Below are 25,428 nucleotides of genomic sequence, written 5' to 3'. Positions count from 1 at the left end.
GCTACTGTGAATGTTAGGCTGTGTTTTCTAGGCAGGGACTGGCACACCTCCTTATGCCTTTTCAAAATATAAGGCAATGGAGTAGCTTAAAAAAATTATTGTGTAAAGGATAAGAAAACTTTAATGCAATACAAAATATGGAAAAGACTGGAGAGCAGCTTGCTGTGCCTTTTTTATTTACTGTCTTTTTTAAGCTAGGGATTTGCTTTTGAGCATTGCAAAGAGGGCTTCTCTTTTTCAAACTGCCCAACTTGATGGCCTAGTTGAGTGAATGCTTTAGTGTGGCATTCTGTTATTTGGGAAAAGAAATACAAGTTCTTTTCTTTGTAAAGCTGTTCAAGGCTTAACTGTGCCTCTTTGCACTATTTGAAGAACAGGTGATTTATGTTAAAAAAAAAAAATCAACTGCATTTATCTAATTCAGTTCTTTTGCAAACCAGATCATTGTGTGATAAAACTATATAATACTTTATGGTGTCCTTTTGCAAAATGGATACTGAGTGTGTACAGAAGTGTGTTGTACAATGGCAAGTAAATTTGTCATGAATGCATGAATAGTTCTTTTATTAAATGATTTCTGAGATTAAATGAAACTTCTGTAGACACCTGTTAAAATATCTGCAATACACTATAGGTTGTTTTTCATAGTGAGCAGTTCTACAGTTTGTAAATATATGTATTTAATCCTCTTTAGCCTTAATCTTCTTGCAGGGAGAAACTTCTTGTAGCGTGAGGGGAATTGGCTGAGCATTGACTAGTTAGTGTCGGTGCAGTTCTGTAATAAAACCTGCCATGTAGCAAACCCAGAACTTGTAGTAATCCACATCACAGTGAGGAATATAAATTACAGTCCAGAAGACAGTCAGCTTCTTTGTGTTCTGGAGAAGCCTGTAGAAGCCAGACCATCCATAAGAATGAAACACAGGAGAAATGAGGGTGGGGAAATAGATGAAACATAGCTGTACATTACTGTAGCCTTGTGTATCTGGTTCCCAGTATGCTGTAACTACAAATCAACCTATATTTGTGCATCTGCCTTAAGGGATCCCAACCTTAAGGCAACTTTTTGTGCATGTTGTTTTATTCTATCATGGTATTTTACTGATGAGCCCTCAGAAAGAATCTCTTAAAACTCGTTCCGCAATAAACATAGAACTTTTTTTCTTCTGTGAATGTATCTTCCATTGATTGTGCTGAGATGCTAATTGAAAGTTTGGAGGTACATCTTACGAGAGAGTTGTTTCCCTTCCCTCCTGTCCTCCTCCAGCAACTGCCTAGAAAGGATTCTCTTAAAAGACGTCATAAAGCCTAGACAAACTTTGACATTCCATATATAGGTATGAAAAACTGAGATCATCACTTGTAATAATTCTAAGTTACTGTTGTTGTATTTGATAAGAAACATTTAACATATAAGGCTTGTTTGTTTTGACAGTAAACAGGCATTTTCTATATGGAACTAAATTTGATGGCAGGTCTTGAGGTTATTTGGGAGCTCCTTAATCTATATCCAGTCACCTTCTAGGAGTAGATGTGTGTTCTTGCTAGACAAACAGTAACTGTATAGGAGCACTGGCAGGTTACAGAAATCCTCCATGAATTTCAGAACACAGGACTAGGACTTTATCCCTGCTTCCAGCATAAACCTGACCTTGAATACTGACTGATGTGACTGCTTTTGTTGGATAATGTATATTGATGAGTAGATAATTTGTATCGATGAGCGCAAAAAACTTACACTGAATTGAAATGGAAGCCTTCTGGAGGTAGGGATAATTCTTTCAGTAGGAAGATTAGTTGATTGATCTCTCAAGTGTTTGCTACTTGCTATCGGGAAAACTGTAAATGCAGCATGACTCCTGTTGCTTGAGAAACTCAAGGGGTAGACAGACTGTTGCAGCTAAGCAGAACCAAGTACTAAGAAGCATGGCACTCAAATCTTTCTAAAAGAGAAAAAGGTTGCTACAGCTTTTGCTCTGATGTACTTGTGTGTGTGTGTGCATGGCTAAGCAATTTAAGAAAGCAAATCCAAGCAGTTACTATCTAAGACTCTGTAAGACTGTTTGGCTGTCTACCAAAGGTAGTCTACAGAAGTCAGCTCTCTAAGCCAATTTCTTCTCAATGTAATACTTAAACTAACTTTTCGCTTTCTTTTCTCTTAATGCTGGCATTTAGTATACGCTCCATACAACATTCAATTAGTATGCCTATTATGAGGTAATGTATGCATAATCCAGCTGTTTGGTTTATTTTTTTTCATGTGTGGAATCAAGTCAAAGTGAACTTAAGTCAACTAACATAGTTTTAAAAAAAAACCAAAAACCCACCCAGCTTTGTAGTGGATTTCCTGTACATATAGGATAAAATTTGTTTTATTTCTGCTTAACAGAGGTGGTTATCAAACATCTGGAATGTGACATTTCCCTGCTGTTTGGAAAACTGTAACAGCTTTTCCCTGTCTGTTAGAATGTAATGCTACTAAGTGATTCCAAGTTTAAAAGGCAGTAGCTTGGCATATGTTTTTGAAAATGAAAGTGAGTAAAAAAGCCCCTGTGGTTTCACAGAAAGTCTCTTGGTGATCTGGGGTGCTTGCCTTTTCTCTCCTCTTGCTTGGCACTGTGTCCCTCCATCTCCTGAGAGAGTCTGGTTTGATGCATGTATCACTGTGTGCTTTCCCAAGGAAAAGAGTGCTGCTAAGTGTGAGTGACCTACACAAACGCCAAGCGAAGGGAAGCTGTAGACTTCTTTTGAAAAACACCCTTGTCTTTAATATTTATATAATACATTTTTGAGTCCATGAATCCTTAGTCCCAGTCCACTGAAGGCAAGCATTTTCCATCCTACATAAAGGCAGAAAAAGTGTACAAAGTGTTGCACAAATTTGCACAGAAGCCACTCTTCTGACCCTAATGAATTGTACACCAGCCCTCAGCACTGGAAATCCCAAGCTGTCCTGCTCTTTGTATGTAGAACTTACCATTTGTAATTACAGCTGCCTTTGGCACTTAAAGGCAAGGGGGAGTCTTGCTTAAATTTAACATGTTAGCAGAAAATGCCACTGTGAACCATGTTTTATTAATTGAACATGTAGCAAAGTAAACTGAACTAGTTTTCTTATAAAAAGTGAAAAAACTTTGATGAGCTTTCTTCAGTAATAATTTATTAGGCTAACCAGAAGTGAGGACTAAGATTTTTCTGAACAAGTGCTTTAAGCCAGAAACATGTTTGAAATCACTGGAAATAATAAGCCAAATCTAAAATACTTGCTAGTTCTCCCTTCCATGTTGATATGAAGGATCCTGTTGCTGGACTGGACAGTGTTTAGTTGCCAAAGATGAAAGTGAGCTTGCAATTTGAGTATGTTTGAATTTTAATTTTGTAGTACTTGGGGGGTCCAGATGTAAACTATTTTTAGGCTATCTTTAAAACAGGGAAAGAGCCCCAAACAAATCTCATGTTGCTGTTGGGAAAAAGCAACTGTCTGCCTGTTTTGTGATATTTATAGGTTAACTAGATGTGGTTTTAATTTCGTGCTTCCTTTTTTATTATTTTCCTAGAAATTCTCCTACTTTCAAATCCTTTGAGGAAAAAGTTGAAAACTTAAAGGTAAGAATTACTAAAACACCTTGGTGATTCTAGAGCTGTGGATGTGGAGAAAAGACTCAAGTAGATTCTGGGCAGCCTATTTTTTAGTTACTGGTAAACTGTTGAAGAGCTGCTTAGATGAACAACTTTTTAAGTACTGCGGAAGTGGTTTCTCTGCCTAATGATTTTGCAAATAAAGTAATGGGCTGCCTGCACCTCATACAGGAGGATGCCTTTAGAAGAACTAATCTGCTGGTGAGTGTTTGCTGCCAGATATGTACAGATTTGTTTTCAGAATATTGTGGAGGTCTCTTAGACCTGGAAAAGCTGCTTTGTTGAAGAGAGTTATTAAACTCATGCAGAGGTACTGGTTTTGTACAGTTAAGCATGTTTGGCATGCCAAGTAACTACTGTGCTATGTTGGGCCTCTCTCTGTGTTCTAGTCTAAAGTTGGAGGAAGCAAACCTGCCGGGGGAGACTTTGGAGAAGTTCTCAACTCTGCTGCCAATGCCAGTGCCACAGAAACTATTGCAGAACAGACAGAGGAAGAGACCCACTGAGATTTCTACCTCCATCCTGCTACCCACTGCCAGATGCTGCAAGCAAAAACCAAGCACACTTGTAACATTCTCTGCGCTCTTTCCACCAGATGTGCTTTTATTTAGCACGTAGTTATTTTACCCAATTAACTGATACCAAGCTTGTTTGTGGGTTCAAAATATTTTTGAAACTAAAATACATTGTTTGGAGTTTTGTGTGGGAAGGGGAATTTCTATGCCTTTCAAGCATTTAAAGGACTTACCTGTAATTTGAAGGCAACCTTTAAAATATAGCAATGAAAAAAAAAACCCTCTTTTGAGAAGTGAATTATATTGTACAGATACTGTGGATACATAATTTCTCTTCAATCTGTAACTACTGCTCAACTTAATCCTTATGAATCTACTGCTGCTGCCAAACTGAAGCTTGTTACTTGGCTCCCTTGTGATTGTTTCAGTTGAGTGTTGCCTGCAAGGGACACTGGACTAGGAGACTGGACATGGAGGAAGGATCACTCCCAGCTAAAGAAAGGACTTCAGTTTCAGCAGGCTTGACACAAGTTATAGCAGGATCACACATGGGTAGGAATGTACTGTCTTATGAGTGTGTTCCTCATACAGCAGGCGTGGATAGGTAATACAGAACATCTAAAGCTTACCCATCTGTCCATGCATTGTCCACCTAGGAAACTTCTGACCAACGCAAGATGTCTCATAGTGCTGGTTTGGTTCAGTCACCATAATATTTTCAGTCTTGTTTTTTGTACAGGATGTCACTGTGGTATAACACTCTTCTGAACACTTGACCAGTCACAAATAGATTCATCTTCAGTCACATGTGGTGGTGTCACATTCACACTAACAAAGCATGGACTGGAAGAATAAGCCTGACCCTGGAAGTTGTTCTTTTTCAGTCATCAAGAGAATTGCTCCTAAATCCTAATATTGTTTCCCTTGCAGGCTGAACCCTGAAAACATCTGCTACCCTGTCTTACTCTTTTTTATGTATTTAAGGCCTGTACCTCAAGCAACACCCCTGTTCCTGACTCCAGAAGTCTGTTTTGAGAGGTACACAGTGTCATCAGTCAGCATAGCTCTCTTAAAAGATCTGTCCTCCTACACCTTGTTTTGTCTGCTGTATTTCTCAAATTTCTTGTGTTTTGTGTGTTTCTGCCACATGGTTAGAACGTTTTATCACTGTGCTTAGAACTGGAAACAAGTTTTGCTACATTTGTGTGAAATCCATGAAACTTCAACTGCAGACACAGGTGTCTGGAGGAAAAAAAGTTGGCTCCTGACAACCTTGCTAGCATGTCAGATATAGAATGTATGCTTAATTACATGTGAGAAGCTTAATAAAAATCTGTATGTGAGGAATTTATTGTCCTGTGAACATAGAGGATAATGTGAACAAGTAAGGAAATTTTATTTCTAATTGAAACAGTCCTTTAAGTTTGGTTCAAAGCAGTGCTGATACATACCACAGTACGGGGGGGAATCTACATGGCTGAGCTTGGCATTTCCAGAGAAGACTGAGCCTAGGTTGCCTTCTAGTGGCCTACATAAAATTACAAAATCACAGAATTGTTAGGGTTATAAGGGACCTCTGGAGTTCATCTAGTCCGAACTCCCTGCCGAGGCAGGGTCACCTCTAGAACAGGTTACACAGGAAGGTGTCCAGGTGGGTTTTGAATGTCTCCAGAGAGTGAGAATCCACGACCTTCCTGGGCAGCCTGTTCCAGTGCTCTGCCATGACATAAAATTAAACTGCTCTGGTTACAGCGTGAAGTTCAAAAAATGGGTTGACATGTTCCTTCAGCCCCTGCCAGCTCCACCTTAACAAAGGAACAGAGAACTGAATGGTATAGAGAGAATGTAGTTCTTCCTCTTTTGGGTCAGTACCATGTAGGACAGGTTCTTCTGGAACATGATCCTTACTGGATGGGGCTTTTATTTATTTATCTAACTGACAAAGAGAAAGGTCATCTAGTCCAGAGCTGAGCTTTCTGTATTCTGAAGGAAGGCTTTTTATTTTTTTAAGGCCACATGGCAGTCCTTTTATTATAACACATTATTACACTTCAAGGAGCTTCTGCTGCATCTTCCTCTGCCCACACCTTCCTTTCCTCGAGTGCAGGTGGCCTTGGGGCTGCTGTGACCACTGAAGCTTTGCTTTCAGGGCTAGTGTGGTAATCACAGAATCAGTTAGGCTGGAAAATACCTCTGAGACCAGAGAGTCCAACCTATGACCAAACAGCATCTTGTCAACTAGACCATGCCACTAAGTGGAGCATGAAAGGGAATGGCAGAAGGTTGTATCAGGGGACGTTCAGGTTGGGTATTACAAGATTTTCATGCAGAGTGTTTGGGCACTGGAACAGGCTCCCCAGGGCCATGGCCACAGCACCAAACCTGATGGAGTTCACGAAGCATTTGAGCAACGCTCTCGGGCACATGGTGTGATTCTTGGGGTGTCATGTGCAGGACCAGGGCTTGAACTCGATGATCCTTGTGGGTCCCGTCCAACTCAGGTTATTCTATGAAGTACCACGTCCAGTCCTTCCTTAGACACCTCCAGTGTGACTCCACCCCCTCCCTGGGCAGCACGTTGCAATGTGTAATTACCTCTGCCATGAAGAAATTCCCCCAGACTGCGACCCACCCGTTCCCTGGCGCAGCTTCAGCCCTGTCCCCCTCAGCCAGTCGCTGTCGCCTGGGGGCGGTGCGGCGCCCGCCGTCCCTCACTCAAGATGGCGCCGTCCGCCTCAGCGCGGCGCGTTGCGCCTGCGCCCGGGGTGGAGGTACCGCCCCCGGTCAGCGATGGCGGCGGCGCTGTGGGGCCGCGCGGGCCGCCCATGGCGGGTGGTGGTGCCCGCGGTCCGCAGGGGCAGCGGGGTCGCGCCAGGGGCCACCGAGACTTCCCCGCGGCGAACGGAGCAGCGCCCGAGCAGCGGCACCGCGGGCTCTGGCTCCCGGCAGGTGAGGGCGCGAGGGGATCGAGCCGAGGCAGCGTCCTCTACTCGCCTCTAGTGAGGCCACATCTGGAATGCTGTGTCCAGTTCTGGTCTCTTCAGTACAAAAGAGACGAGAGGCTGATGGAGAGGGACCAGCGGAAGGCTAGAAAGATGATGAGGTCTGGAGCATCTTTTTTACGAGGGGAGACAGCGGGAGCTGGGCCTGTTAAGTCTGCACGAGACAAGACTGAGAGGGGATCTCATCAATACATATAAATACCTCAAAGGCAGGTGTGGAGAGGATGGTGCCAGAGTGTTTTCAGTGGTGCCTAGTGACAGAATGCAGAGCAGTGGCCAAAAACTAAAGTACAAGAAGTTCCACCTCAACATGAGGAAGAACTTCTTTACACTGAGGGAGGCAGAGCACTGGAACAGGCTGCCCAGGGAGGTTGTGGAGTCTCTCTCTCTGGAGACATTCGAAACCCAGAAACCTACCTGGACACATTCCTGTGTCATCTGCTCTAGATGACCCTGCCGTGGCAGGGGGGTTGGACTGGATGATTTCCAGAGATCAACCCTAGTAACTTAGTTATTCTCTCTTCTCACCACTTCACCCTGCATAATAACTAGCCTACAGAAATGTGGACAGCTTATATTTCTTTTTAACATGCTCCTACAAAAATGTAATGTAGAAAGCATGCAAGCAGTTTTGGTTGTGTAGAATGCAAGGTACTGCTGCATGGGTAAAGCTGTATTCTGGCTTTTACAGGCTGGCAGGGAGGATGTGGAAAATTTCTTAAGGATTTTATTGGGTCTGATCAAAGACCTGTTAAACCAGTATTCCAGAGACTTTTAGTGGAAATATAAAGGCTTTTATGAGTGAAACACCTGTAGAATTGTATGCCAGCAAAAGAAACAGCAGTACAAGGGTTGAAAGCATGCTGCATATTAATGTGAAAAACCACAGTTCACTGTGAAGCTGTCCTTGGCAAGGCCTGCACTCTGATAAGCTGCAGCATGAATGATTCATCAAGAGCAGACCCTGCTCCTGTAGTGCACAAGGAGGGTTATAGAATTGTGTCCCGTATCTTATGTGCCATTTGTTTTCCTGTTACGCCACCATGAATCAGTCATGGAGAGAGAGAGATGGTGAGCAGCAGTCTTCTATTTATTGAGGCTGCAATAAGTAGAATTCTGGAGCAAAGGACCACCTTGTCAACAACTGTTGACTCCTGAAGGGTGTAAAAGATTTGTCCAAAACCTAGTTCACCATTGTCAAACAGGAATAATGTCAGAGGTGTGGTGAGGCCTTGATAGCTGGCAACCTTCATCCCCAGTGTTGTACCCAAATGGTTTTTCCCCAGATGCTTGTTGGGAATCCGGGGGTATGGGAATGTGAGTGGATGGAACTTGGGAAAGAGTGAGTAGTAAAATAAAGGTAGAGATTTTGTGAATAACCATCACTTTCTTTAGCAATGCATTGAGTTTTGTCATGCTGATTTCCCCCACAGATTGTGACAGTGCCCATTAGCAGACATGTAGGGAAACAAGAAAAAGCTCTGTGTGTGTACTGACATATTCCAGAATATCTCCTCCAAGCTGAAAAACCCTGACCTCTGATTATTCCTTAGGTGGAAGTGATTCCATGCTGGTCTTTATCCTTGACACTCTTCTTTTTTTAACTTTTTCAGTTCTGTTTGACCACACCTGAGGCTGGGATTACTTGAAGTGCGCTCAGTAGGACATGGAGATTAAAGCTGTGAATTATTATGGCGGGAATGGTTTGGTACTGGAAGTGTAGAACTGGAAATGCCTGTCACTGAATCCAAGACCTAATATCCCAAATTACTGCATAATCTACAACATTCTGTTTTCCATTGAAAGTCCACACTAGCAAGGCTGGCTGTGCAAAGATTAAAAGTTTGCCTCACCAGGGGGCTCAGGTGATGTCCAAGGGGATGTCTGCAGAAGAGTTTGGGAACAGAGTCACTTGATGTAGCTGTAGGAGATACTGAATGCTACTTTGGGAATTTGGGGGGGTTAAGTTTTTCCCCCTTTTTGTTTTTCTGTTGGAGTGAGTAGCTGGAAACATTTTCTATCTACATACTCTCTTTTTATCTGTAAATGAGTTGTCATCAAGCCTTTAAAGCTTCTTAAATAACTCAAATGTTACATTGTATTCACATCATTTTTAAGTGAAACTGTATACACAAATATAAATAATGCTTTACTAGAAGTCAAACTAGGGTTTTAAAATGAGTATCTGGACCACACCTCTGAATTTCTCTACACTTGCTGAACTACTTTTTCACTTGAACCAGAGGAAGGAAAGTAGCTTGCTTTGCAGTGCCTAGTGATGTTCAAAGCATAACAATGAGATGAAGATTATCATGAGTCTATTTCATGCTGTTCGTAGCACAGGTAGTGCTCACTGAGTCTGATTAGTGTTTATTCACTGATTGCTGTTTGAAGAGTCCACAGACGAAGGAGTGGATTTTGGTGAGAATGAGTTAGCAGTGGAAGGTGGCATGAAACGAGGGAAATGACAGGGATCTGACTGCAGTGTAGTCTGTTCATTTTGTGTAGTTTTCTTGAAATTATTATCACCGCGTTTAGCTGATATTTGATTGCTAGAAAGTGTGTTATTTGGTAAATAAACTTTCCACAGCCAGGAGCAACCCTGATGCTGCTCTGGTAAAGCTGGGTAATACTTATGGGAGGATGCACTGGATGCTGATGGAAAAACTCAAAGATTTAGAAGATCTTTTGATAAGATCCTTCTAAGTGGAACAACATGCTTCCCTCAGGAGAGGGTGTGGTGTCTCTAGCTGCAGTCCCTTTCTGGGGCACCCAGCAACTGCAGGATCTGCTCCTTGAAGCAGGAGGAATGTGGTCTTGCTCATCCCTTATCTGAGCTACAATCAGAGGAAAACTCGTGTTCCTTATCTTAGCTCACAAGTGGTGCCTGTCTTTTGCTGTGCTTTGTCCTGTAAGAGCCATAGGTGTTTGGATTCTTTGTGTTTCTCTTTCTTTTGGGAAGAGGCTTGATAATGTTCCTGTATGGGTTTCCTATGTCAGCTGTTCCTTCATTTTTGAAACTGGATGAACTGGCTGATATTTGGTTGGCAGTGGCTCAGTTTAGGCAAATATAAGTAAACTTGACAAATGGGCTTGTTGACACGTGTTTGTCTTCAGATGATTCAAAAAGCATGATGATATTTTTCCTAGGTAGCTCTTTAAGTTTTTTTGCAGCAATGTGTGCTGCTGACCTTACCTCAGAGTTGCCTGGTGGTGTCTCTGCTGTGCTGGTAATTTTTTAAGGGTTTGAGTTTGTGTTTTGGCTTTTACCTTCAATTTGCAGTTCTGTTGTTACTGTTTTGTAAATAGGGGAACTTACAGACATGGCACTTAAATGTTGATTAAAATTGTTTAAAAGGTAGCAATTTGGTAAGCCAAATATCCTGATAGACCCACATGATATTTGTCTACAGCAGGCAACTCACTTCTTACTGCATTTTCCTTCTTCATTTTTATATTTAAGTTTTGCATTATAAAAAGTTTAAAGTTTAAAGTTCTTTTTTTCTCTATGGAATTGCTTAACGAAATCTTTTAGAAGGACACTAAATGCTTTACGTGTTACCTTCATTATTGGATTAAAGCTGCTTGCCTAGTAAAATAGGAAACCTTGTCTTTAGGAAGGAGGTGATTTATGATACAGGTAGAAAAATGGTTTTTGAGCTGTGGTGTTAGCTCAGTTACCAAAGTTCGAAGAAAATGTAAGAATAAAGTAACTAATTAAGAATAAATGCACATTTTTTCTTCACTGTGAACTAAGTAGTCTAAAAATGCTTAAAATATGAGTGGTGAAGTTTGTCAAATGTCCTTTTAGGTAGAAATGGGCTATCATTATGTGAGCTTTGCAGCTAGTCTGCTATATGTGCCACAGTGTGATGAGCTGCTCTTTGGGACTTTTTAATGAGAGAGTAGCAGGGTACAACCACCAGGTGCGTGTCAGGGACTGGTTACTCGAGCAGAAAGGGAGGATCTGCAGCCCCCGGCTCGGCCAGCCTGCTGGGCCCAGCCGGGCAGGGATGCTGCGCCGGGGGCTGGGTGAACATCCCCGCCCGGCACAGCAGAGGGCACCGCTTGTTTCCAGATGTCGCAGGAAAGGCAGCACGTCTGGGGAAGTTCCTATTTAATTCCGTGAATACTGTGTTTGAAGGGAAAGCTTTTATCAAGAAGAAACGCAACTGATATTGTCTGTAGTTCAGATAGAAGGGATTGGATTGCTATCAGTACATTATAATAACTAATTTCTGAAAGAGATTATTAATTATTCTTCCAGACACATACATATTTTTAAATTAACTTAGCCACAGATTCTTTGCTGAAAGGATTTGTAAGTTTGAGAAGGGCATCTGTGTATTTAAATGTCTTGTCACTACTTAAAAAAATAAAATACCAGTATTCATTAAGAAAGAAAACAAAAAAATATTTAAATAGCTCATATAAAGAACTGTTTTATCTGTTTATGTTTTAGGGAAGAAATTAAAAACTAAAACACAAAAGTGACAATTTTAAAGGAATGTATTACATTTCTGTCAGCTATACGGTTATCTTTATAAAGAATGTGTAGTTGTCTTGCTTGTGCAGTATCTGGGCATCCTCAGGTTAAAATAATGTGTGACACTGGATGTTTTGAAATCATATAGTAAAAAACATTCAGAATTATTTTCAGCTAATAATTGATGGGAAATATTCCTCTCAATCTCTCTTCTCACCTAAGTTAGCATTTAGAAGATAATTTTCCTGAAGTTGCATTCATTTGAGAGCAAAAATGCTGATTAATATTTAGTGCAATTTTCACTTGTCATTTTCATAGTGTAATATTTCTTAGGACACCTGTAATCTTTGTGTGGCTGGAATGCTTTGCTAGTGCTAATAAATAACTAACAAATAACATTCTTGGCTTGATTACAAATATAACAACCCTTAATAAAACCTATATGCCAGGCACAGAGGTTACTCTTTTAGGTGGATTATCTTCTGAACAGCATTCAGGTGCTGACTGACTGAGAGAGTGACTTGTCAGCTGTGGGGTTTGCGGGATCTGGAATGAGTAGTCTTTACCTGGAAGTTTCTCCTGATTGCTTTGCCAGATTGTAATTCTGCATTTGAGAAACTCGGGTTATGTTTGCTCGTGCTATGCTGTGAACACGTCCTGGTGCTTTCAGGTTCGTGCTAAATAAGGACTGTGTCCCAGCCTTCTCAGCATCCTCTCAGCTGGATCTGCTCGAAATGCTGGTTTGTATTAAAGTAGGAATGAGCCTGTTTGTCCTTCTTTTGACCTCTGTGAAGGAGCAGTTCTGCCTTGTGAATGCTCTGGCTGAGGCACCAAAACTTGTCTGTTCTGACTTGGGTTTGTCCCAGCCGTAGGCACAGCTGGGTCTGTCAGATGACCTGACCTGCTTTGCATGTGACAGAAGTGCTTGCATGACAGGATTAGTAAAACTCACATGGTGTTGGAGCAACACTCTCTGAAATGGAGTAGACAAGACTTCTGATGTTGGACAGCAGAGGAATGATGCATGCTGCCCCTTTGGAGGACTTAATTATAGCACAGTAACACTGTCAATGCTGCCTATCACAAAGGTGTACTCAGGGACACAAATTCATGTGGGAAGGCCCTGGGCCCTCTGTCCTTGGTTGACTTGAGGAAAATGAGGATCACATCTCTGGAGCAGTTGTTTCCTGGAACTCACTCCAGATAACTCTGGGTTGGCAAGTGGTTGCTTTGGCGTTGCTGGAGGTCCATGAGTGGTAGGTATATGCCTTTGATGACTGGCTGTCAGAGTGAAATCCCCAAAATTAAACTGTTTTGGTATTGCCAGTATTAGGGAGAAAAGAAAGTGCATGTCGGCTGCCTAGGCTTGACTGAGATATCTGGAAGAAGGTGCATGTAACCGTAATGTAACAGTTCAATAGGGATTGAAATCCTTTCTAGTGGTTACTGTTATCAACAGGATAATTACAGCCGGTGTTGCTGTGGGAGATCCCAGTTATTCTCCTATTATGACTATTGAAACAGCATTCTGTCCCCTAGGAACCTGGAAAAAAAAGTGCCTGGAAGAGCAGAGTAGTGATAAATAGAGAAAATGTTGGGCTGAAGCTGTGACAGTGCAGTTGTGTGGGATTGCTGGTGTCCCATTCCAGCATGGCAGCTTAAAATGCAGGGACACACATGTTATTGTTCAGAGAAGCGATGCACAGTTCTGTCTAAGCAGTCAAGCTGCACAGGCAGGTACTGGGCTCAAAACACCATGGGCTGTTCTTAGGACTGTGTGCCCATCTGGTTAGATTTTCCTTTTGACATAATCCATGCAGTAGGTTCACCTACTTTCTGTGATTTAGATGCTAATGTTCTATTTGTATGCTAGAAAGTAATCCTTGAAAGGAACTTCATGTTTTAAATTCTTTATAGAAGTTACTTAATTTCAAGAAAAATAAGCAGCTTTATTGTGACCAAATTCTGTGCTATTTTGTGTTGTGAAATGAAGTCTTAGCTCAGCGTTGTTCAGTAAATGATCCACTTGCCTAGTCAACAGCGTATTTTCAAAGCTGCATTTGAAATCCTTTATGAAAGTCTTGTTTTGCAGTTTCTTTGCTGTGTATCCAGTCAAAAGGGGAAGGTAAATGAAAAACCTTCCTTTTACTACAAACACAAAGAAGCTGGTATTGAGTCAACCAGTGCAGCAGACTGTACATTTGTAAGAGTTGTTGGGTAAGCCTTGGTGGTTTGGGTAGCATTACAGTGTGTTAGCAATATGACTTCCTGGTTTTAAACGGGCAGCTGATTGATGAAGAAGTTTCAAAAAAGGATCCAGAAGCAACAGATGATTAATTTTCATAATACAGCTGTGCTGACCTGCTCCTCCCCAGATGTACTCTAATGTTTTATGCTATTCTTCCTAAGCACATGCTCAGTTACATAAAGTCACAGGAAAAAAAAGTATGTTTTAAAATTTTAGTCACGTGTGTCACTGTATATAATACCAAAACACCCAGACTCAAACGCAATAGTGTAAACCTTTGACTCTTCTGATAATGAGCAGGGATAGCCATAATTGTCTAAAAAAAGCAGCTTAATTTGCATTTACTCTGATAGCACAGTATTTGTTGTAGGACATGTGAGATTAGTCTGTTAATGGAAAAAATTGACATTTGTTTTGTGAACAGTACTGCTACACTTGAGTTAGCAGCATGGAATAAGGCATGGGTAACTTACATATGTTTACAAAGTATTTTGAATAATTAATGCTCTTTCATGAGTTGAAGAACAGTTTGTATACTGCATCTTGATGATAAGGTTAAGAAATACCCCTCTTCAAATAGAAAAAAGCTGCAAATGGCTTTTTCAATGGAGATTTCTAGACAACAAAGAAGTTTTGATACTAAAAGTACAGTTCAGGAAAACCTGTTGAATATTAGGCATACAAATCCTATTCCTGTGATATTTTTTCTCTTTTGAGATCTACATGATCCTACTTGTAAAGTGTAATTATGAGAGACAAAGATAGTTTTCACCATGGTATTTTACTGGTTTAGTACTACGTGTATTTGGTTAATTGTTATTTGCATCTCTTTTAAAAATGTACTTAGTTCACAATATTACATTGTTCATTATTGTGAGGGCAATATATATACAAATACATACATTCAAGCATATCATGTGTTCTCTGCACAGCTGAGATATTTTTAATTAGAAGTTGTTCTGTATGCAAAAATTAAACTAGGTTTGGAATATACTATATTCATCAGTCAGCATTGCAGTTGATGCCTTAAGAGGCCTCCTAGGAACAGAGACTAGACAGGAGTAAGGGAATAAGGTCGGTATTTATTCGAAAGGCCTCCAAAGGTACCCCCTGGGGAGCCAGAGCCTACTGCCAGGATGGACCCCAAGATGGACAACAGGTCACGAGTTCTTCACACTTTTATAAGTTTGGTTCATTTGCATATCAGGGTTAATTCTCCAATTAAAGCTTCAATTTAATGATGTAATCGCCCTCCACTTGCCCCCCTTTAGCGGCCTTTTGGTTTATACTTTTTGGGCCTAGGACAGTCTGGATGTCCTTGAAGAGCAGGCCCAGAGAGGCTTTGTTATGTCTACCTAGCACAAGTGAGCAGAAATTAACAGGCTACAAGAAACTTCAGGGTTACACACTAAGCAGTACAGAATTTGAAAAATATAAAAGTTAAAACCTACGGCATCACAGTGAGTACCAAAATATGGACCTCGATGGAAGGTTGTTAGTGAACATAAATTTATATCAAATAGTGTGTTGAAACTTTGGTTGTTTTAAAAATTGAAGTGTAATCCTTTTCTAATCTGCAATCAAAATATAATTTTAAACACTTTTAAAAAAAGTATAATTTCACTATGGGAAGTCGGCTTAACATTTGTGTCTGTGGCCAAGCAAAATCTTCCAATGCTCTTTGCCAAGTATGACAACCTTTATAACTTCCTATAACTGTGTTTGCTTCCCTGTGGACAATATGAATAACCCTGTCCTTGGTAAAAATGATGTTTAGTCCTCTCCATATTTCTTCTTTTTAGGATGAGAAAGATTGGTAAACAAGAACTGTAATTTGGACAAGTTGGAAAATGAAGATACTCTTCAGTGAAAATAATTTATTTCTGCATTACATGAATTTCAAAATACCCGTGTAGATACTTTTGTCAGTAGCCTCTTTCTTAATTAGTTACAGTTCTTCCTATGTGGAAGTCAGTAAAGCAGCACAGTTCTTACATTTCTTCTTTAGGAGTTATGTGCCAGAAGGTTTTATGGCTTGCATGGTATTTGTATTGTTGAAAGTATAACACGTACTTATGTAACTGAAGCTTAAACTATTGATCTTCAGGCTGGAGGTGATCACAGGGGCCATCTAGACTGACTGACTGACTGACATAAGGCACTGAATTTCAGCTAGAGACTTTTGCATTTACCTCAGCAAGTGTATTTCAGATAAATTCGTGGACTTAAAAATTGATAAATACCCTTTGCTCTCTTGTGAGATCCTGCCTGGAGTACTCCATCAGTTATGGGGTCTGCACTATATGAAAGATGGAGCAAGTCCAGAGGAGGCCAGAAAAATGTTCGCAGGGCTGAAGCACCTCTCCTGTAAAGAAAACAGGCTGAGAGAATTGGGGTTGTTCAGCCTGGAGAAGAGAAGGCTCTGGGAAGACCTTACTGTGTATTTTCAACATGAAGTAAAAGGTCTCTCTCAATCTTTATTAGTAAGGTCTGTAGTGATGGGACCAGGGGCAATGGTTTTAAGCTGGAAGAAGGTGGGTCTTGGCTGGACAAAAGAAAGAGTGGTGAGGGTGGTGAGGCACTGGAATAGGAAGGTGTGGATGCCCCATCCCTGGAAGTATTCAGGGCCAGGTTGGCTGGGGCTCTGAGCTGGTCCAGTGGCAGGTGTCCCTGCCCAGGGCAGAGGTCGTTAGGACTGGGTGACCTTTAAGGTCCCTTCCAGCCCAAACCATTCTGTGAGAAAAGTGTCAACTGTAATATGTGTGTGTAAGAAAGCAACATCAGAGTTTATTTCCAGTGTTACTTTTGGTGTTTTCAGCCTTATGAGGGCAGTTGGATATCCAGTTAATGTAACTATCTAAATGGGATTTCCTAGAGGCTTTTTATTAGTGTTATTGTTGTTTATTTAGGACAAAATTGATAACTAAAGTAGGATAGTCTTCATATTCCAGTGCTTATAGCTTAGCTGATTTCAAATGGAGTGGCAAGAGCAGCTCAAAGTTCTCTGGTTTACAACTAAGATTTAAAATACTGTCGGATTGTTTTGTCCAAAGCTGCAAAGAAGGCTTATGGAGTAGATCATGCTGTCTGAGATGCTCCACAGGGGAGAAGGTGCTCTTCCCCAGAGAGTTCAGTTCAGCATGCTTATAGGTATGCTGGGACTGGTTTGCTGGTATGGGCAGAGTCCAATAGAATGAAGTTTAATAAATCCAAGTGCCAAGTCCTGCATTTTGGCTACAATAACCCCCTGCAGCGCTACAGGCTGGGGACAGAGTGGCTGGACAGTGCTCATGTAGAAAGGGACCTGGGGGTACTGGTCCACAGCTGACTGAAGATGACCCAGCAGTGTGCCCTGGTGGCCAAGAAGGCCAACGGCATCCTGGCCTGTATCAAAAACAGTGTGGCCAGCCGGACCAGGGAAGTCATTCTTCCCTTGTACTCGGCACTGGTGAGGCCGCACCTGGAGTACTGTGTCCAGTTCTGGGCCCCTCAGTTCAGGAATGAGGTTGAGATGCTTGAGCATGTCCAGAGGAGGGCAACAAGGCTGGTGAGGGGCCTGGAACACAGCCCTATGAGGAATGATTGAGGGAGCTGGAGCTGTTGTGAGAAAAGGAGACTCAGAGGTGACCTTATCACACTCTACAACTTCCGGAAAGGTCGTTGTGGTCAGCTGGGGGTGGGTCTCTTTCTCCAGGGAGCAACTGACAGAACAAGAGGACACTGTGTTAAGCTGCGCCAAGGGATATATAGGTTGGATATTAGCAAAAATTTTTTCACGGAAAGAGTGGTGAAGTACTGGAATTGTCTGCCCGGGGAGGTGATGGAATCACTATCCCTTGAAGTGTTTAAAAAAAGATTGGATGTGGCACTTGGTGCCATGGTTTAGTTGAGGTGTTAGGGCATGGGTTGGACTTGCTGATCTTAGAGGTCTCTTCTGATTCTGTGATTCTGTGATTCTGTGTGACTTTGAGAATTCCAGCACACTGTATGCAGCAGGCACTGTGAGATTTTACCTTCAAGTTCGCGGTGAGAGTGGAGTTCGGTGCCTATACTCCTTAAAGCCTAACCCTGAAGTATTAACAAAAACAAGGACTCAGGGCTTTCGTGAGGAGGTTTGTACAAAATACTATTAGGCTTTGACAGTAAAATCCAAAATCCACCAAAAATCTTAAGATTTGGAGTGAAGTTGGAATGATGCTTTGCCAAAACAGTTACTGCTTCTCATCAAGGGATGGTTAAATGCTTCATTTCATCTTCTTACTTCCAACTTTTTTGGCTGAAGAGTTTTGTTTGGTTTGCTTTTTAAAATAAAACCATATTTCTTTGCTATGCTGAGGAGAATGTATGGATGTTCCTCTTTTGATTGAAACAGCAGAAGTTTGCTTTGCTTTCTGGTGGTTCTTTAGGGGTACTTGTAGTTTTAAAACTGTGATGAGAAATAACTCTGAACAATTAAAACCTGAAATATGCAAAGTTTTTGAAAGTCAATAAAAATTTAATAAAGAATGAAAATATAGCAGTCAATTTCCCTCTTACAGGCAGGACAGAGCTGTTTCCCTTGCTTTTTCCAATCATAAAATCTGAAAGTTTTTTTCCCTTCAAATGTTAAAGTTTTGGAGGAAAGTCTTCTAGTGCTCACTGTTCTTGAATATCACTATGTACTACCACATTGTATTAAAAAGTGGTTCTGTTTCCTTCTCCCCTCTCCTACTTTTATCAAAACTTACCTCTAAAAAGTTGGGTACAGATACTATCTATGTTTATTCCAAAACTACATAATTTGGAGTTTGCTACTGTTGATGGTGCAATTCAAATCATTACTCAGATTGGGAGGAAATGAAGGAATATGGTGTCTGCTGGAACTCTTAGTTACACTGATATTTTATCTACTGGCCTGTAGATATTAAATAATTAATATTAGATGAGAATCCTTATAACTAAAATAATTCCCTTATAGAATTCAGAACATCCTAGCTGGTGTGCAAGTGCTGTCTTCATGGAAATTTGGCATTGTAACAATTGTTGCATAGGAAGTGATTCATATGAAGCTTTTTATAAATATCTTATATATATATCTGTGTATTTTGTAAATACCTAGCAGGGAAGCTTCCAGTTTTCTCCTTGACTGCTTTCAAAGCTCTTCTTTGTGACTTTGCAGTCATTAATCTTAGATTTTTCCCTAAATTACTGCTTTGGATCACAAATCCTCATTTTATGCTTTCTGTTTGGACTATTTCCCTTCAGTAGTTTCATTAAATAATAGCAATCTTGCTTTTGTTTAAGCTTTGTTCAGTATTTAATCTTCAAAACCTTTTGTTAACAAGAAGTTTAAATCAGTTCTTCACTTTATTCTTTTTGTATAGAATAAAGTGGAAAAGTCTCGTTTAAAGGAAACTGAAGAGGTTTTCCTTGTCTTTGTGGTTGCCCACTTTGGGTTGTAAATTTAATCTGTGGGGAAACAGCATAAACTTCATTTGTTTGATATATTTTTTTGATGGAACAAAACCTCAGGCCACTCATTGGGAAGGAAAAAGAGCTGTATTCTGGGAATGATAAATGCAAAACAGACAGTGGACTTTAAAAGAATAGACTCTGTGTTCATGCTGTCTTTGGTTATAATTGTGCCTGTGCTGTATGTGGGGTGATGTGCTGTTATTTATGGGCTTTAGTAGGTGAATTTTGTGGCTGTTGTATTTAGTTTGTGTATGCTAGCTAAATCCTGTGTCCTTGTTTATCCTTATACAGCTCTGCCTAATCCAATCTTCCTGTTTTCTACTCTGTTCATAGTTTTACCTGTCTGTTTTATCCATAAACATTTAGAGTTTTTAAATAATAGTGTTTTAAAATTTGCCTTGGTACATATTGCAGAATTAAACACTGAGCTTCAAAAAAATTGTAAAATAGCCTTATACATTTTTGAGTCACTGGTGTCATGCTGATGTCTGTTGTATGTGTTGTCCATGTATGAATGGTGTATATTAACGGGCAGTTTGAAGATTGTCTTCCTTAATACTGCACAAGATGAATGTCACTGGCAAATAAGAGGGTAACAATAATTTGGTACTTTTTCCAATGGTTGTCAAATATTAGAATAGAGATGGTTCCTGTCTTTGCATTACTGTTCATATTCAAGTCCAAATGATTGTCCTGAGTTATATTTCATCTTAGACTTCTGATTTCATAGAATCATAGGATCACCTGAGTTGGAAGGAACCTTAACGATCATCTAGTTCCAATCCTCCTGCCATGGGCAGGGACACATTCCACTAGACCAGGTTGTTCAGAGCCCTATTCTACCTGGCCTTAAGCACTTCCAGGGATGGGGCATCCACAGCTTCTCTGGGCAGCCTGTTCTTCCATGTACTACGTAATACAAGCATGTCATGTACTGTATATTGCAAGCACAAGTATTTGTCAGATTTTGTTCCTCTTTATTGTTTACTCTTTATTGTTATATCTGTTGATAATAAGCAAGTTGGTGAAGCCCTGGCCTGCAGAGCTATAGCTTGTGTTGTTTGAAAAAATAACGGTAGGCACAAGTCTTCTTCAAAGGTGTAGATTGTATAATTCTGTAGTTAGTGCTGTATACTGAGATGGTTACTGATGGTGTTTTCTGCATCCTGGGATGTATCTACACTGTGGGACAGGTTTAAAAAATTTGAAGGAAGAAAAAGAACGATTATGTCTTGTCCCTTGGGTAGAAGTACAAGTGACAGAGACCTAAGGTGGGTGGTATGGGATGCTTTGCCCAGTGCAGAACTACTTTAGAAGTGGAGACAAATGGTCCGTGACTGCTCAAGGTGTGGAGGGCTGTGCAGGTTTAGTGGGAATGCTGTCTTGGTAGACAGTGGCTGTACAGTGGAATGAGCCTGACTATTCAAAGCTTAGTTGGTTTTTTAGAAATGTAGATTAGGCTCTTACTAGTGGTTGTTTGTATTTTTAGAGTAAATAAGTAATAAATGTTAATGTCAGCTCTTATACTTCTAAAATAATTTTTCCCTAAACTTTGCTTTCCTACTAACACAGGAAGCAGAGTTTTTTCTTTGGGAAAACTCTACAATCACTGGTCGCTGCTAGGGAATAAGTTGTGAACGTGTTCAAAGTTGAAGGTACAGAAGTTACGTGAACTGATCTGGTTGAGGGGAGACTGAGAGCTGTTCATCCCTGAGATGAGTAAAAGGTGTGATGCCTGAAGTTTGAGTGATTATATTCTGAGATGAGCATAAGATACATGGAACTTCTCAATAAGGACTCATCATTATTAGAACAAATAGTTTAATGCATAAAAAGAAGGCAGGACCTAGAGAAAACACTTTCAGATGTAATTGCTGGTATGTTTATATGTTGAAATTTCAGTCACTGTAGTCATATGTCAGTCCTCTTGGTGCTCCTCATGAGTATTCAGTGCTGTTTTTGGGACAGCCTCAGTGTCTGGGAAACTGTGTTGGTGACAATAAAGCTTGATGGTTATTCTTTGAGAAATTCAGGAGAGTTCTCAAGTTGGCAGCACTTCTTGGGCTGCTTCTGGATGGAAGGCCTTTAACTGTTGGATGTCAGATTTTGTGGTGTAGTGTCTGAGTCCATCCTGCTGTCTTTAAGGTGATACTCTTCTGCTTGATGGAGTTTTAAATACAGCTTGTTGCATTCAAGTAAAAAGTAGTAAAAGAGAGAAGTTTGGTAAATAAACTGCATGAATCACTATGAGCCGTTACCCTAGTAATGCCTTCAACACTTAAAAAAATCCTGGGATTTAGGTTTATATCTAAGCAACAGTGCACACTTCCAGTAGTTATAAGGTATGGAAAATTAAGGTTTGCTGGGCTAGTAGATAGTGGAATTTTTAGGTTGCTTGTTGAAAAAAGCGCCTCATCAATATATACTTGTTCAGTGGGTAGCTTAATATATTTGGTTTTAATATTCTTTATAGCAGGCTCCAGTCATCTTTCCTAAGTACAATAGTACATGTTGAAAGTGATGTCAAGAGCTTATCTGTTCAGACCCTTTGTTCCAAGCAGGTTAAACTTTGTTCAGGTTGCTCAAGGCCTTTTCCAGTCCCATTTTGGGTATCCAAGCTGCTGGGGCCCTTAGCTTTGAGGCATCACACTAATTTATCACTGCAAGTTGGTTTTTCCATTTTGTTGTGTAATTAACTTTGGACAGAAAGGTCTGTGTAGCTATGGATGACAGTGCTGAGGAAAACAAGTTTGATAGTTACAAAGGGTTGCATACTGCTTGATGTTAATATGTCTTTCACCCCTTAATTGTAGCAATCAGATTACCAATCTTCCATCTCTTCTTATCCATATCTCTTACATTCCAGTGTGCATTCTACTTGCCTTTGCAAGCAGACATAAAGCACGTAGCCTGGGTTTTCAGATATTTTGCTCAGTGGGTGGGATAGGGCCACCCTGCTTGTACAGTCATAGGCTTTGCTCCAGAAATAGTATGTTACATTCCTCCATTGGAGTTACTTCTTTTGTTTGTATCCTACTGGGGTTTAAATCTATGACTTTTCCCACTCCGTGGTTAATATGTATCATCTTGGAGAGTTCTGTTGCTGAAAGAGCTGCTGTTTTTTCATTGAACTATGCACACTGAAAGTGATAGGTATAATATTTATAAAAAAGCTTTAAAATCTGGAAATTAGAAGGAAAATCAAACAGATCTGGCATTTAAGAAGGAGGAGGGTTAAAAAAAGCCTTTATACTTCAGGTACTTAAAAAGAATGTGCCATTTGTGCTTCTGAATTTTGTAATAACCTTCAGTTTTTGTGACTTGACATGTTATCAATGCATCATCTATCAGAGCTGCATGGCCAACACTCCTTGACAGTCAGAAAAGTAGAGTGCGTAATAAAGTGTGTTGCCCTGTTATTGTACAGTCTTACTGTTTTTCCCTAATGCTACTGTGGAGAATCCAGTTAAGGAGATTTAGAAGTTGTAGAGGAAAGCACTCAAAATGTCATTAAATCTTTTTAAATGCTTGAGATAAATTACTCTTTAATGAGATCTGCTGTAGGTTATGCAGAAAAAGGGAGAAAATACTGCATTTTATCTCACTCTGTTTCTAGAATGTCCACAAAAGAGTCCTTGATGGCAGTAACTAATGGCATCTCTTGAGGATTATTGTATACATAAATCAGCTATTTGTGCTCTTGAGAAGTTCCTCTCCAGGATGCAGAATAGAGAACACTGCAGACTTGTAGGCTTGTGACAGAATTCTGACAGATTCCTGGTGGCTTCTTGGAAAACTGTCCATCATGAAGAACAGCAAAAAATTTCTTCATACATTATCATCTGTATTTTAGTTTAATCTGTTTCTAGTAAGCAGTGAGCACATCTGTCAGTGTGTAAAGACAGCATTTGTCTGTTGTGTGCAGAGATTATTTCACAGGCGAGTTTGCACATGGGAGAATTTTTCATCTGTATTTTTTCCTGCCAGGGAAATAAAGAAGAGAGACGTTATTAACTAGAATGGACCATTTTTAGGTGATGAAAACAGGAAATCCATAGGATATTAGTATACTCATCTTCATGAAGTGCTGTGAGATTTTTTGAGTGTAGAGAGCCGTACCAGGTCTGCCATTGTATGAAGGCAACATGAATGAGGTGAATGCCATTAAATGAGTATAATTGCTGATTTACTGTGAAATGCATCAATTGCTTAGCAAAAAAATCTCAGTATTGCTCACTGTGTTCAGATGTCATTGCTAATGACATCTATGTAGATAGTGTAGGAAAATCTTCAGACCAAACTTGGAAGTTCTCTTGATCCTCTCTACTAGCTCAGGCTTTTTTCCAAATGATCTACATGTAAAAAAAGACAGTTCATTTGGTGTTATGGATCATCTAGTGTGGTGTCTGATTCCACTAGCATTAAATTAGTTCAAACCATAGGTGGACCTCCTCATCTCCTGTTGAAGTGTCAAAACAAAGCTGCTCTTTACCCAAGGTTTGAATTTAGCTGTGGAGTATATGTTTGTTACCCTGCAAATGATAACATCCTGCCATTGTCAGTGTTTTTGTTTGGTTTTTTGTTTGGGGATTGGGGAGGGGTGGTGGGGTTGTTGTTGTTTTGTTTGTTTGTTTTTTCTTTTGACCAATTTTTTTATTAGTCTACCTTGCAATGAAGAATGATTGAAAATAGTCTGGGATGATATGATAATAGTCCTTGTCATCCTGAGTTTGTGTTGTTGCCATGTTCTTTTCTTTGCCCTTTAGTGGAAGACCTCTGAATTTTGTGCTTTTTTGTGCCCTAGTCTCCCTTGGAACAGCTTTTGGTATTTCAGTATGAATATTGATTTGTAATCCCCTGCCCAGAGAGAGTCATTTTGGGGGATGTTAATTTTGAAATGTTTACTTCTATCTTATGATTTATACATTGATTTTCTGCTGTCCCCTTAATTAATATAATAAATCACATTTAAATATGTCCTCTTACTGTTTCCAGCATTTTTCATTTTTTTGCTTGGTGTACTTACAATGCATCCTGTGTAATTAATTTTCATGTATTTGAATTTAGAATGCATTGTGAAATTCAAACAATGCTAGGTTTGGAACCTGTACGATAATAGCTTTCCTGTGTAAGATCCTATTGATCTGTTTGTGGTTTACCATGGCCAGATGCTTTCTTTTTGTGGTGTGTGTGCATGTATGCACATGTTGCACATTTTTCAGTCTTTGTCCTTGGGATGCTGCATTTAACAGTTCCTGTTTCTGAAGCAGCAAATATACCAGGTGTCAGATCTCTGACTTGTAATTCCCGAGACTTTGTCCTGTCAGAGCAATCCATGCTGTTTGTGTCTTCCAGCAGAGCTGGAATTCAAAACTGTCTCTTGTTTTGACTTGTCCAAGAATAGAAGTTTCCAAAAGTACAACTGGAAAATGATGGCATTATTCTCTGTTCATATCAAATATAGATGGATTTTCAGCATCCACTTGAAGCAGTTGATGGGGAAGGGTGTTGTTGAAGCCAGCAGAGCTCTAACATTTAATTGCTTGATTATTTTGTTTAGTTCTTCTCCTGGTTCCAGAAAGTTTGAAATCTTGCACAAAGTAATTATTATCAAATAATTATACTAAATGTAGGGAAAATTAATAGGTTATAATTTTTAAAATCTATTTAGCCATCTATAAAATGATTTCCTTAGATTCACTTCTGGGTATGCATTGCTTCCAAAATGCTTCTCCATTTTCATTTGTTCCTAGCACGTAGGCTTTTCTTACTAATTGCATTTCAAAGGTGACAATCTTAAAAAGTAGTCATATTTAGGATATCAGGGACATCATATGGGAGATTGAGTCTCATTTTAATATAGCTGGATATTTTCACCTAGCATGTGATGGTAAGCTTGTGATAGTAAGTTTTCTCAGGTTACAGAACAGAGATCTTTCACTCTGTGAAGCATAGCAGGAAGATTTATGTTCTCACATTTTCCCAAAGTTCTATGAGAAGAAACTGGCATTTTGTTTATTTAGTTACTTTGAGTTTGTAGAGTGAAAAATGAGAGAAGTGATGGTTCAATTTTTTTTTTTTATT

General features: G+C 40.0%; 1 protein-coding gene across 3 annotated transcripts in view; it reads left to right on the top strand.

Moving 5' to 3' along the window:
• TPD52 (tumor protein D52) overlaps positions 1 to 25,428 on the top strand; it is a 127,541-nt gene that overhangs the window by 34,878 nt on the left and 67,235 nt on the right. For 2 of the 3 annotated variants that reach the window (XM_069004992.1, XM_069004991.1), the window contains exons 5-6: positions 3,558 to 3,606; positions 4,029 to 5,501. In XM_069004992.1, coding sequence (XP_068861093.1) covers positions 3,558 to 3,606; positions 4,029 to 4,145 — 166 coding nt within the window. In that variant the 3' untranslated portion in view covers positions 4,146 to 5,501. Of the gene's footprint in view, positions 1 to 3,557; positions 3,607 to 4,028; positions 5,502 to 25,428 lie in introns of those variants that run through there. The other variant, XM_069004993.1, reaches the window with a different exon arrangement.

Source organism: Aphelocoma coerulescens, chromosome 2 (genome assembly GCF_041296385.1).
Source record: "Aphelocoma coerulescens isolate FSJ_1873_10779 chromosome 2, UR_Acoe_1.0, whole genome shotgun sequence".
Taxonomy (NCBI): Eukaryota; Metazoa; Chordata; class Aves; order Passeriformes; family Corvidae; genus Aphelocoma; species Aphelocoma coerulescens.
The sequence above is the reverse complement of the archived record's forward strand: the minus strand, read 5'-3'. Positions and strand labels throughout refer to the sequence as shown.